At 38.3% G+C, this 15468-nt stretch overlaps 1 protein-coding gene across 1 annotated transcript in view; it reads left to right on the top strand.

Annotated features, from left to right (window-relative positions):
* Nucleotides 1-15468, top strand: part of CATSPERE (catsper channel auxiliary subunit epsilon) — a 165102-nt gene that overhangs the window by 23540 nt on the left and 126094 nt on the right. The window contains exon 3 of the mRNA XM_049867930.1: nucleotides 10500-10606. Within this exon, the coding sequence (XP_049723887.1) occupies nucleotides 10500-10606 (107 nt within the window). The remainder of the gene's footprint in view (nucleotides 1-10499; nucleotides 10607-15468) is intronic.

Raw genomic sequence — 15468 nt, 5'->3', positions numbered from 1 at the left:
GCACATACAGCCTTCTGGAGAACAATTGCCCCAACCATGCAAGGTATTGCCACCTAGTTGGTGCCGTAATTGCGTCTTAGAAGGTCATTCCATCGTTCTGTCAAGCCAGCTGCTTCAGGATGATGGGGAACATGGTAAGACCAGTGAATTCCATGAGCATGGGCCCATTGCTACGCTTCATTTGCTGTGACATGAGTCCCTTGATTCGAGGCAATGCTGTGTGGGATACCATGACAGTAGATAGGGTGTTCTGTAAATTCACAGAAGGTAGTTTTGGCAGAAGTACTGGGTGCAGGGAAGGCAAATCTATATTCTGAGTAAGTTTCTTTCCCAGTGAGAATAAAACTCTGCACTTTCCATGATGGAAGGCAACCAATGTAATCAACCTGCCGCAAGGTTGCTGGCTGAGCACCTTGAGGAATGGTGCCATATCGGGGACTCAGATGCTGGCAGATTGGGCACTCAGCTATGGATGTAGCCAAGTCAGCCTTGGTGAGTGGAAGTCCATGTTGCTCAGCCCATGTATAACCTCCATCCCTGCCACCATGGCCACTTTGTTCATGAGCCCATTGGGCAATGACTGGGGGAAGAGATTGACTGGTTTTCACAGAACGTGTCATCCTATCCATTTAATTGTTAAAATCCTCCTCTGCTGAGGTCATCCTTTAGTGAGCATTCACATGACACAAAAATATCTTTGCTTCTTGGCCGATTCGGAGAGGTCTATCCACATACCTTTTCCTTGTCTCCAATTTTTTAATCATGTTCCTTCCAAGTCCCTGACCATCCAGCCAAACCACTGGACACAGCCCATGAATCAGTATACAGTCACACATCTGGCCATTTCTCCTTCCAAGCAAAGTGAACAACCAGGTGCACTGCTCAAAGTTCTACTCATTGGGAGGATTTCCCTTTCCCACTGTCCCTCAGGGAGGTCCCAGAAAGGGGCTGCAGTGCTGCCACTGTCCACCTTCGCGTGTTGCCTGCATATCATGCAGAACCACCTGTAAATGAGGCACGAGTTTCCTATTCCTCAGTCAGCTAATCATACGGAACTCCCCATGAGGTCATAGGTGCAGACTGGGAGATGAAAGGTTATGTGACAGGAGTGGAGACCATGGGCATTTGGACCACTTCCTCGTACAAATTATTTGTGCCTTCAGGTCCTGCTCAGGCCCGGTCTTGTATATATCACTTCCATTTAATGATAGAGTGCTGCTGTGTACGTCCAACTTTGTGACTCTGTGAGTCAGACAACATCTGTTCATGATGGGCATCTCAGGCCGCATGGTGACTTGGTGTCCTATGGTTACACATTCAGTCTGTACTAAGATCCAGTAACAAGACAAAAGTTGTTGTGAAAACCAGTGACGGCTTCTCAGTTCTCATCTCAAGTCTTAGATGTATTCAATATGTGTAACTACTTTTTTTTTCTTGAAATGCTTTTCTCTTATAGCTTCCAGAACACCAAAACATTTTGGTTTTTCTCCTACTTCATTTGCTACTCTATCTCTTTTACTTACTCCTCATTTACTAAATTTGAACAATTTTTTTTGCATTTTCTTCCCAGATGATCACGGTCACATGGCCTTAGATATCGATCATATGATCATGGTATCCAAATTTATATTCCAGGCAAAATTTTTCTCTTACCTTTATACTCTTATATTCAGCTGACCACTGACATCCCTGTTTAGATGTCTCATAAGCAGGTTATATCTTGGGGTTGTTAGTTGCCATTAAGTCGGCTCCAACTCATAGTGACCTATGTATAACAGGACAAAACATTGCCTGGTCCTGCACCATCTTCATGATTGTTGGTATGATTAAGTCCATTGTTTCAGCTATTGTGTCAGTTCATCTCATTGAGGGTTTCCCTCATTTTTGCTGACCTTTTTCCTGATGTCAGATGGATCTTGGCAGAAAGCAGAGAATACCAGAAAGATGTTTACCTGTATTTTATTGACTACACAAATGCCTTTGTGGATTATAAAAAATTATGAATTATTTATGAAGAATGAAAATTCCAGAACACTTAACTGTGTTCATGTGGAACCTGTACATAGAGCTAGAAGGAGCCCTTTGAACATAACAAGGCGATACTGCATGGTTTAAAATTGGAAAGGTGTGTGGGGGGGTTGTATATTTTCACCTTAGTTATTCAGCCTGTATGATAAACAAATAACCTGAGAGGCTGAACTATATGAAGAAGAATGCAGCATCAAGATTGGAGGAAGACTCATTAACAGCCTGCAATATGCAGATGACACAAACTTGTTGCCAGAAATGAGAATGACTTGAAGCACTTACTGATGAAGGTCAAAGACTACAGCCTTCAATGAGTTATACCTGAAAGTGAAGAAAACTTTTATAAATGGGACTGATAAACGACATTATGATAAATGGTGAAGAAACTGAAGTTGTCAGTGATTTTATTTTACTTGGATCAACAATCAACATCTATGGAAGAAACAGTCAGGAAATCAAACAACATATTGCATTGGGTAAATCTGCTGCAAAAGACTTCTTTAAAATTCTGAAAAGAAAATATGTTACCTTGTTGATGAAGATGTGCCTGACTCAAGCCATGGTCTTTTCAATTGCCTTATATGCATGCAAAAGCTGGAAATGAAAAAGGAGGACAGAAGAATTGATGCATTCAACCTGTGGTGCTGGTGAAAAATATTGAATATACTGTGAACTTCCAGAAGAACAAACAAATCAGTCTTAGAAAAAATACAACCAGAATGTTCTTTAGAAGCATGATGAGACTTCCGTTTGCTTACTTTGAACATGTCACCAGGAAATACCAATCACTAGGTTATATCTGGAGCCCTGGTAGTGCAATGGTTAAGAGCTGGGCTACTAACCAAAAGGTCTGCAGTTTGAATCCACCAGCTGCTCCTTGGAAACCCTATGGGGAAGTTCTACTCTGTCTTATAGTTGGTGAGGCAGAACCAACTTGATGGCACATAACAATAGCAACAGGTTATATCTAGCATGGATAAAATGTAAATCCCTAGATTTCCTGTAAACTTATTCTTCCCACAGCGTTCGCCATCACAGTAAGTGGTACCATCATCCAGTTTCTCAAGCAGCAGCCCCATAACTAGTCTCAGTCTCCCAACTCAGCCCTCACTTTATAATCTGTCCTCCATATGACAGCTGAGGAAGCAGTTTTAAAATATATTGTGTCAAGATTTCCAGTTCCAGGCTAGATGGAGTAAGTGCATTCCATTTTTCTCCTACAACTACTCACAACAAAAAAATTCTTGACGAAATACATAAGTCACCTACCAGAAGAATTTGACAGATGGAGAAAAGAAAATGGACTGGCTAGGGACCTTAAGATTGTAGGAACAACCAAGCAGTGAGTTCCCTGGGGTTTTTTCTTACCTTCTCTGTATGCTGGCCTGGATACTAGAGGAGCCTGCAACTCAGCAATGCCAACAGGCACAGAAAAAAACAATCCTAAGAAAAGCTTCCTCTCTCTAGTCCAAGGACCAGAACAGGGTGGCCAAAAGGACAGAAATCTTTTGTATCTGCTTGTTCTCAAAATGAACAACACTAAAAAAGCTTTTTCCACTTCCTGCCTCAACAGTTTCTGCAACAGTAGCACTGTTGAGTAGAACTTTGTTTTCCACCTTCTTTGCAGTGATGAAGAAGCTTCCCTCCCTATGGAGCCTGCAGCTGGAAATATGACTTCCACACTCATCCTATCCCCCTCAGTAAAGAGGCAGTGTCCCTGTCCTGCAATGGTTGTAGGCAGAACTCTGAATTTCATCCTTACCCTTCAACAGCAAGGAAAAGCTAACTCTCACTTTCACTCATACATCCCCTGTACACTAAAATGAGGGCGTGCCCACCCCTGGAGCACCTGTGGGTGGGACTCTGGCTTCCACCCCTGTCCTGCAGTAACAAGGCAGGACTCCTCCCCTAAAATACCCTTGGACAACTCCAAAGTCAACCCCATACTGCATTAAGGAGGCAGTGAGAAAAGGCCCTTTCTCTGTGGATCCTGTGGGCAGAACTCTGATTTTAAGCCCTGCCCTTCAGTAACAATGCAATATAGTTTCCCCTCCCCATCCAGCACTATGGAGACTGTGGGATGGAGTCCTGCAATCTGAGTAATAACACAAAAGTAGAGAAGACCAAAACAGCACTGTTTATAAACAAGCTTTATAAACTAGATTGATATTTGAACCACAAATCACAGAAGTGATTCAGAACATGTATTCTGAACTTAGATAGGTTGGATACCTGCCTAAATAAAAGATTTAAATAGGAACCACAGTCTTTTGACATAACATTCAAAATTTCCATAATGTAGTCAGAAAGTTACTCATCATACTAAGAGGAAAATCTGAACTTGAATGAGAAAAGACAATCAATAGATATCAATATTGAGATGACACAGATGTTGAAACTATCAAGCAAGGATTTTAATGCAGCTATCATAAAAAAAATTTTATCATAAAAATATATCATAAAAATGCTTCAACAAGCAATTGCAAGTGCACTTGGGGCAAATACTTTAAAATTAGAAAGACTTAGCAAATAAGTGAAAGATATGAAAAACCAAATGGAAATTTTACAAGTTAAAAACACAATAATCAAAAAACAACTGTCAATGGGTGAGAGCATTAGCAGAATGGAGAGTATAAAAGAATGAATCAATAAACTTGAAAGTAGTACAACAGAAATTAATCAATCTGAACAACAGAGAGAAAAGAAACTGAAGCAAAATGAGCAGAACCTCAGGGATCTGTGGAACTATAACAAAGATCTAATATTTGTGTCATTGGTTTGCTAGAAAGAGAGGAGAAATAGGGTTGATTTTAAAAGTAGCAAAAGAAATAATAGCTGAAATTTTCTGATATTCTCAAAAGACATAATTCTACAGATTCAATGAATCCCAAACAATATAAACCCAAAAAAACTTATGCCAAGATGCATCATAATCAAATTTTTGAAAACTAAAGACAAAGAAAAGGCCTTAAAAGCAGCCAGAGAAAAACGATGTGTTGCCTATAGGGGGACATTAATTAAAATAACAGTAGGTTTCCCATTAGAAATCATGGAAGCCAGTTGGTAGTTGCACAAGATTTTTCAAGTCTTGAAAGAAAAGAACGGTCAACACAAGATTCTGTACCCAGCAAAAATATCCTTCAAGAATAAAGATACAATCAATGTATTCATAGATGCTAGAAAACTAAGAGAATTTCTGGCCAGCAGACCTACCCTAAAGGAATGAATATATAAAGTATTGAAACAGAAAGGAAATAGAAAAAGAAGAAATCTTGGAACATCAGATAGGAAGAAAGAACAAAGGAAAGTATAAAAATAAGGATAATACAATTATGTTTTCTTCTCTTGAGTTTTTTCTAAATTATGTTTGATAGTTAAAGCAAAACATTATAGCACTGTCTGATGTGGTTCTCAATGCATGTAGAGGAACTATTGGCGACAACTATATTATAAATGGAGGAGAATAAAGGTGTGTCAATCTCCTGGCTTTTATATTGTACTACAGTTAAGTAAGATGCAACTCTTGGGGAAACTTTGTGAGGGGTACATGAAATTTCCTACACTCTCTTTGCAACTGCCTGTGAATTTATAATTCTTTCAAAATAAAAAATTTGAAAAATGAGGAAAAAAGGCCTGACAGAACTAAAAGTGAAAATAGACAAATCCACAGTTACATTTGGGCACTTCAATAGCCACAGTAATTGAAGGAACCACTAAAAATATAGCCAGTAAGGATATAGAAGAACTGAACAATGCCATCAAACAATGGAATCTAATTGGCTGTCACAGAATACTCCAACAACAGCAGAATACACATTCTTTTCAAGTGCACATGGGACAGTCACCAAGATAGATCATATCATGGATCATAAAACAGACTTTAACAAATTTCAGAGAATTTAAATCATTCAAAATATGGTATCTGGGCAAAATGGAATCAAACTTGAAATCAGTAACACAAAACAGCCAGGAAACTTCCAAACACTTGGAAGTTAAACAACACACTGCCAAATAATTCATGTGTCAAAGATGTATCAGTGGAAATAAAAAATACTGAACTAATTTAAAATGAAAATACAATATATCACAATCTGTGTGATGCAGCTAAAGCAGTAGTGAGAAGGAAATTTATAGCACCAAATAAGTATATTAGAAAAGATGAGAAGCATCTAATTCATAATCTAATTTACCACTTCAAAAAACAAGAGAAAGGAGAACAAAATAAACATAAAGCAAACAAAATGAAGGAAATAATAAAGATCAGAAAGAAATAAGATAACCAAAAATCCATTGCTGTCGAGTTGGTTCTGACTCATGGCGACCCTATAGGACAGAGTAGAACTGCCTCATAGCGTTTCCAGGGAGCACTTGGTGGATTTGAACTGCTGACCTTTCTGTTAGCAGCTGTAGCTCTTAACCACTATGCTATCAGGGTTTCCCAAATAAGATAGAAAATAGAAAAAAATCAGTGAAACAAAAAGCTGGTCTTTGAAAACATCAACGAAACTGAAAAGCCTTTAGGAAGACTGAAAAAAAAGAAGACAAAAATTACCAATATGGAGAATGAAGGAGATTACTCAGACCTCACAAACATTAAAAAGGTGATAAAGGATACTATAAACAACTGTATGCATATAAATTAGACAACTTAGATGAAGTAGATCAATTATTTGAAAACAAAGTACCACAATTCACCCAACATGAAATAGATATCTTAATAGTCTTATTAATGAAATTGAATTTGTAATTAAAATTTTTCTAAAGAGGAATCTCTAGGCTTAGGTCACTCCACTGCACCAAATGCTGCTGAAAAATCAGGTAAGACAAACAAATATGTTCATTATATTTAACAATATGTATAACCATGTGGAAAATGTTATATATTTAATAATGTCTATAAGGGTGTTCAAACGGACAGAGAAAATTATTATAATGAAATGTGCAAAGACCTGGACTTAGGAATCCAAAAGAGAAGAATATACTTGGCATTTCTCAAGCTGAAAGAACTGAAGAGAAAATTCAAGCCTCTAGTTGGAATATTGAAAGGCTCCATGGGCAAAATATTGAACAAGGCAGAAGGCATCAAGAGAGAATGGAAGGAATACAGACAGTCACTGTACCAAAAAGAATTGGTCCACGCTCACCCGTTTCAGAAGGTAGTATTTATGAAGAACCAATGGTATTGAAGGAAGAAGTCCAAGCTGCCCTGAAGGCACTGGCTAAAACAAGGCTCCAGAAATTGACAGAATACCAGCTGAGATATTTCAACAAATGGATGCAATGCTGGAAGTGCTCACTCATCTATGCCAAGAAACTGGGAAGACTGAAAAAAAAAGAGAGCGAGAGGATAAAAATTACCAATACTGACCAACCAACTGGAAGAGATCCAGATCGTGCCTATTCCAAAGAAAGGTGATCCAATAAGAATGCAGAAATTATCAATGTCATTACTCTCACACACAAGTAAAACTTGCTGAAGCTCATTCAAAAATGGTTGCAGCAGTACATTGACTGGGAACTGCCAGAAATTCAAGCCAGATTCAGAATACAACGTGGAACAAGGGATATCGTTGCTGATATCAGATGAATCTTGGCTAAAAGCAGAGAATACCAGAAAGATGTTTCCCTGTGTTTTATTGACTACTCAAAGGCATTCAACTGTGTGGGTCATAACAAATTATGGATAACATTGCAAAGAATGTGAATTCCAGAACACTTAGTTGTGCTCGTGAGGAACCTGTACACAGACCAAGAGGCAGTTCATTTGAACAGAACAAGGAGATACTGCGTGGTTTAAATCAGGAAAGGTGTATCTTTTCACCAAACTTATTCAATCAATGCCCATAGAAGAAGCAGTCACAAAATCAAACAACATGTTGCATTGGGCAGATCTGCTGCAAAAGACCTCTTTAAGGTGTTAAAAACCAAAGCTGTCTCCTTGAGGACTAAGATACACCTGACCCAAGCCATAGTATTTTCAATCACCTTACATACATGTGAAAGATGGACAGTGAATAAGGAAGACCAAAGAAGAAGTGACGCCTTTGAATTGTGGTGTTGGCAAAGAATACTGAATATATCGTGGACTGCCAGAAGAATGAACAAATCTGTCTTGAAATAAGTTCAGCCAAGGTGCTCCTTAGAAGTGAGAATGGCGAGACTTCGTCTCACATACTTTGGACATGTTATCAGGAAAGATCAGTCCCTGGAGAAGGACATCATGTTGGTAAACTGTGGGGTCAGTGAAAAAGAGTAAGCTAATGAGATGGATTGACACAGTGACTGCAACAATAGGCTCAAACAGCAAAAATTGTGAGAATGGCACAGGGTGGGGCAGTATTTTGTTCTGTTGTACATAGGGTTGCTATCAGTCAGACCTGACTCAGTGGCACCTAACAACAACAACATGGCAATATTTATAATAGTGAAAACGTAAACCCCTAAATGTCCGGTAGAAGAATGTTAAGGAACTGCTGATAAGCTCAATGAAATATCATGCAGTCGTTAAAAATGATGTTTATATAGACTGTAATAACACAATAAATGCTTATTGATTATAAATGGGCATAATTAAAATTGCATGTACTTTATGATTATGAATACATAACAGTAGCTTACATTTGATACATCTGGAGAACATATACTAAATGTGGTTTTTATCTTTTTGATAATTTCTATGTGGTAATTTTTTCTATATTTATAAAATTATCCTTAATGACTATAAATTATCTTCTTAATGGAAAAATATGTGTTTAAGCTTTTTTACATGCCTGTGTTAGGTTATTCCTGGTCTGTCTTTTTTTCTATCATCTTGTATGGGTTGTGTATTTTATATATATGTCTACATATATATGTCTTTGTCTAACCTTTTTACTTTATTTTATTTTATTGTGCTTTAGGTGAAGGTTTACAGAACAAATTGTTGTTGTGTGCCATCGAGTGGATTCCAACTCATAGGACCCTATAAGACAGAGTAGAACTGCCCTGTAGGGTTTCCAAGGAGCGGCTGGTAAATTTGAACTGCCAAACTTTTGGTTAGCAAATTACTTTCTCATTGAATTAATGAGAATTTATAAATAGCTAGTGTTTTATGGGCCTGTCTAATCTTTGGCTGAAGGGTGAACCTCAGGAGTGTCTTCAGTACTGAGTTAAAAGGGTGTCCGGGGGCCATACTGTCAGGATTTCTCCAGCCTTTTTCAGACCAGTAAGTCTGGTCTTTTTTTGTGAGTTGAAATTTTACTGTACATTTATCTCCAACTGTCCAAGGCTCTCTATTGTGATCCCTGTTGTGTATTATATTTTATTTCATCTCATTCTTTCCTTCATAAAGAATTCTTCATTTAATCTTTTCCTCTGCAGTTATATGAAAGATTCATGTACTGAAAATTCTGAATAGTAAGATTTTCAAAAACAAAGTAAAAATATCCATTACTTATCAAGTATTTTCCAGGCAAACTGATATTTCTCTATCAAAATCATTAAACATGAATTTTTCAGGAAGACTTCTCTATCATTACTACTCTCCAAAATAGGTCAGGTTCTCTTTATTAGAAAATCTCACAGTCCCATTGACTATGCCTTTACTGACACTCGTCATAGCAATCTCAAATGTTCCTTGTGGGTGGTTGACATATTTCTAAGAAATTAAACGAGAGGGTTATTGGAGAATCGGGGCAAAAGGAACCTATGAAATTCTCGACCAGCCCTCATTGCCTAACAGAGCTTCTGATTTTTTATTCTAGAAATTCTCCATAATGACACAGTTGTCTCTATTCTAAAAATACCTTTTTTAGAGATAACTACAGCTCAATTAAACTTCTTATGTGTCATGAGATTAAGAGGGAGCATAGCAGATCTATCTATATACAAAGAGAATTTTTCTTAAAGTCTCTAGATATCACTTGATTTCTGCCTTGAAAGAGTACATCATTTGGAAGGCAGCCTTTATATAGAAAGAATTTCAACAGATTAGATTTAGAAACTCTATTATGTAGTTCATTGAGATTAAATCTAGGGATATTTATTTACAGGTTCCTTGGTGGTGCAGTGGTTAAGAGCTTGGCTGCGAACCAAAATGTTGGCAATTTGAATGCACTGGCTACTCCTTGGAAACTCTATGGGGCAGTTCTACTCTGTCCTATAGAGTCACTATGAGTTGGAATTGACTCGATGGCAGCGGGTTTGGTTTTTCATTAAAAAAAAAAAAAAAAGCCAGTAATCTTAGTTTATTCAGGATTCTGATTGTGCATGGTATTTTTTGATAAGCTGAAAACCTTATCATCAATTATTTATAATTTGTACAGTCCTAATGTGAAGGAGATTTTATGCTAGGAAACAACAAAGCTGAATCCTGAAATCATGTTAAATTTATAAATGTTAAAAATGTCTTAGCTAAATATTCAGTATATCATGCTAAAATTTCAGAATAATTCAAAAAAAGTAAAAAGAGAATATTTATTTTGTTTTTGCAGAATTCCATGATACTTACCAAGCAGTTGGCCACTTTGGGACAGAGGCCTACCATATATACAATTCTAAGGAGAAAACAGTATTCTCCAAGGCAGCTGTTGAAGAATGGGTATTTAATTTTTAAATTTCAAACATAAAATTAAGCTTTTATATTAAATAAAATGAATATCAGAAACTTAAAGTAAAAGACAGTCTTAAAGCCTGTATTATGAAATATCTTTTTTTTTCTTATAGTACGATTTCTAATTAGCTTCTTTTATGATACATGAAATGAACTGTGGCTTACAAAACTTATCACCGAATCAATGCCAGTCAGAGTCCTGGGTTATAGTTTCACAGTTTGCATTAATAGCTAAACCTCAATCCAAGAGTGTCATTTGGGATGGTGGCAAATTCTGGTTTTATATGTATGAATGCTGGATCATAAATGTGAGCCGCAGTGCTGCGACTGAGTCACAGTCACTACCTCCACCAATGTAAACACGCACACACCCCCCACAAATTCCACCTGAGAAGTAACACCTGTTACTGTTAAAGTTAATACGTCTTCACTGAGTTTAGACCCATGTCCATCTAAACGCTTTGCTGTCGAGCTGAATCTGACTCATAGCAACGCTGTAGGACAGTACGATTTCCAAGCTTGTAATCTTTATGGAAACAGACGGCCACGTCTGTCTCCTGCTGAGTTTAGACAGCCCCTGCATCTATTGAATACCTTACAGGACAAGACACTTATTAATAAAAGATAACAGCTCCTGCCCTCAATTACCTTATATAGTTGGTAGGGGAAACAAATAAGAAATAGGTATCACAACACAAATGAGACCAGGGTACAGTGAGAATACAGAGAACTGACACCAACTCTGGCTCAGGGGACAGGAAATGAGGGAGGGGTTTCCTCAGGAGGTGACATCTGCATTATTGGAAAAAAAAAAAAAAAGTTAACAAGTTGGGAGAGCCTTCCAAGCAGCAATGGCAGCATGTCCAAAGGCCTTGAGACTGAGGCCTGAGAAAGCAGATACATTCCAGGAAATGCCAAGAAGCTCAATTCATGGTTAGAGCGTGAGGTGCATTGAAGAAGGTAAAATATTGTTAACATAGTAATAAGTATCTGGAGCTAAAATTCCAGGTGATTTCATAAAACTTTTGGAGATAAAGAGGCAGGAAAAACTGTCACTGTTAAACCAAACTAGAAGTCTTGTCTGATTTGTTTTTTATTCTTTTACTTTATTAAACATGATATTTTATTGAGTTTACACAGGTGAAAGTTTACACTGCAAATTAGGTTCCCATTTAACAATTTCTAAACAAATTACCTGGTGATATTGATTACATTTTTCACAATATGTCATCCTTCTCATTCATTCTGTTCTAGTACCATTTCCAGTACTCCAGTTTCCTTGCCCCATTGCCTTCTCATCTTTGCTTTAGAGTAATCATTGACCTTTGGTCTCATATGGATGATTTTTTAAAGGAGCTCATTACTCACGGGTGATATTCTTCATTTTATGAGCCAATCTGTTATTTAGTTAAAAGGTGACTCAAGGGATAATTTCGGTTTAGGATTTAAAGACCATTTCAGGACAATAGTACTGGGGACCCCCACGTGTCTGTCAGTTTGTTGTACTGTGGGGGCCCGCATGTTGCTGTGATGCTGGAAGTTATGCCACCAGTATTCAGATACCAGCAGGGTCACCCATGGAGGACAGGTTTCAGCTGAGCTTCCAGACTAAGACAGACTAGGAAGAAGGACCCGGCAGTCTACTTCTCAAAAGTATTAGCCAGTGAAAACCTTATGAATAGCAGCAGAACACTGTCTGATATAGTGCTGAAAGATGAGCCCCTCAGGTTGGAAGGCACTCAAAAGATGACTGGGGAAGAGCTGCCTCCTCAAAGTAGAGTCGACCTTAATGACGTGGATGGAGTAAAGCTTTCAGGACCTTCATTTGCTGATGTGGCACGACTCAAAATGAGAAGAAACAGCTGCAAACATCCATTAATAATCAGAAACTAGAATGTACAAAGTATGAATCTAGGAAAATTAGAAATCCTCAAAAATGAAATGGAACACATAAACATCGATATCCTAGGCATTAGTGAACTGAAATGGACTGGTATTGGCCATTTTGAATCAGACAATCATATAATCTACTCTGCTGGGAATGACAACTTGAAGAGGAATGGTATTGCATTCATCGTCAAAAAGAACATTTCAAGATCTATCCTGAAGTACAATGCTGTCAGTGATAGGATAATATCCATATGCCTACAAGGAAGACCAGTTAATATGACTATTATTCAAATTTACACACCAACCACTAGGGCCAAAGATGAAGAAATAGAAGCTTTTATCAGCTGCTGCAGTCTGAAATTAATAGAACATGCAAACTAGATGCACTGATAATTACTGGTGATTTTAATGCAAAAGTTGGAAACAAAGAAGAAGGATCAGTAGTTGGAAAATACGGCCTTGGTGAGAGAAACAATGCCGAAGACCAAATGATAGAATTTTGCAAGACCAACGACTTCTTCATTGCAAACACCTTCTTTCACCAACATAAACGGTGACTATACACATGGACCTTGCCAGATGGAACACACAGAAATCAAACTGACTTCACCTGTGGAAAGAGATGATAGAAAAGCTTAATATCATCAGTAAGAAGAAGGCCAGGGGCCAACTGTGGGACAGACCATCAATTGCTCCTATGTAAGTTCAAGCTGAAACTGAAGAAAATCAGAGCAAGTCCACAAGAGCCAAAACAACAACCTTGAGTATATCTCACCTGAATTTAGGGACCATCTGAAGAATAGATTTGACGCATTGAACACTGGTGACCGAAGACTGGATGAGTTGTGGAATGACATCAAGGACATCATAAATGAGGAAAGCAAGAGGTCATTGAAAAGACAGAAAATAAAGAAAAGACCAGGATGGATGTTGGAGGAGAATCTGAAACTTGATCTTGAACATCGAGTAGCTAAAACAAAAGGAAGAATTGATGAAGTAAAAGAACTGAACAGAGGATTTCAAAGGGCAGCTCAAGAAGACAAAGTAAAGTATTATAATGACATGTGCAAAGAGCTGGAAATGGAAAACCAAAAGGGAAGAACATGCTTGGTGTTTCTCAAGCTGAAAGAATTGAAGAAAAAATTCAAGCCTTGAGTTGCAATAGTGAAGGATTCTATGGGGAAAAAATTAAACTACACAGGAATCATCAAAAGAAGATGGAAGGAATACACAGAGTCATTATACCAAAAAGAATTAGTCGATGTTCAACCATTTCAAGAGGCAGCATATGATCAGGAACCGATGGCACTGAAGGAAGAAGTCCAAGTTGCTCTGAAGGCATTGGTAAAAAACAAGGCTCCAGGAATTGATAGAATATCAATTCAGGTGTTTCAACAAACGAATGTAGCACTGAAGGTGCTCACTCGTCTATGCCAAGAAATATGGAAGACAGCTTCCTGGCCAACTGACTGGAAGAGGTCCATATTTATGCCTATTCCCAAGAAAGGTGATCCAATGGAATGAGGAAATTATAGAACAATATTATTAATATCACACACAAGCAAAATTTTGCTGAAGATCATTCGAAAGTGGCTGAAGCAGTACATCGACAGGGAACTGCCAGAAATCCAAGCCAGATTCAGAAGAGGACGTGGAACAAGAGATAGCATTGCTGATGTCAGATGGATCCTGGCTGAAAGCAGAGAATACCAGAAGGATATTTACCTGTGTTTTATTGACTATGCAAAGGTATTCGACTGTGTGGATCATAACAAATTATGGATAACATTGTGAAGAATGGAAATTCCAGAACACTTAAATTGTGCTCATGCGGAACCTTTACATAGATCAAGAGGCAGTTGTTTGGACAGAACAAGGGGATACTGATTGGTTTGAAGTCAGGAAAGGTGTGCGTCAGGGTTGTATTCTTTCACCATACCTGTTTAATCTGTATGCTGAGCAAATAATACGAGAAGCTGGAGTATATGAAGAAGAACGGGGCATCAGGATTGGAGGAAGACTCATTAACAATCTGCGTTATGCAGATGACACAACCTTGCTTGCTGAAAGTGAAGAGGACTTGAAGCACTTACTAATGAAGATCAAAGACCATAGCCTTCAGTATGGATTATACCTCAACATAAAGAAAACAAAAATCCTCACAACTGGACCAGTGAGCAACATCATGATAAAGGGAGAAAAGATTGAAGTTGTCAAGGATTTCATTTTACTTGGATCCACAATCAACATGCACGGAAGCAGCAATCAAGAGATCAAAAGATGCATTGGGCAAATCTGCTGCAAAGGACCTCTTTAAAGTGTTGAAGAGCAAAGATATCACCTTGAAGACTAAGGTGCGCCTGATCCAAGCCATGGTATTTTCAATCGCGTCATATGCGTGTGAAAGCTGGACAATGAATAAGGAAGACTGAAGAAGAATTGATGCCTTTGAATTGTGGTGTTGGAGAAGAATATTGAATGTCCATGGACTGCCAGAAGAAGGAATAAATCTGTCTTGGAAGAAGTAAAACCAGAATGCTCCTTAGAAGCAAGGATGGCGAGACTGCGTCTTACATACTTTGGACATGTTGTCAGGAGGGATCAGTCTCTGGAGAAGGACATTATGCTTGGGAAAGTACAGGGTCAGCAGAAAAGAGGAAGACCCTCAACAAGGTGGATTGACACAGTGGCTGCAACAATGGGCTCAAGCTTAACAACGATTGTAAGGGTGGCTCAGGACCAGGCAGCGTTTCGTTCTGTTGTACATAGGGTCGCTATGAGTCGGAACCAACTTGACGGCACCTAACAACAACAAGAATAGTCTTGGGGAGTTCTCTAGCCTCAACCAGTCTAGTGAGTCTGGGCTTTTTCAGAATTTGAGTTCTGTTCCACATTTTACTCCTGTTCTATGAGGATCCATCTATCGTGGCCCTGATCAAAACAGCACCCGTAGTGGTAGC

The sequence above is a fragment of the Elephas maximus genome, chromosome 24 (genome assembly GCF_024166365.1).
Source record: "Elephas maximus indicus isolate mEleMax1 chromosome 24, mEleMax1 primary haplotype, whole genome shotgun sequence".
NCBI classification, from domain to species: Eukaryota; Metazoa; Chordata; class Mammalia; order Proboscidea; family Elephantidae; genus Elephas; species Elephas maximus.
This window is presented reverse-complemented; position numbering and strand designations above follow the sequence as displayed.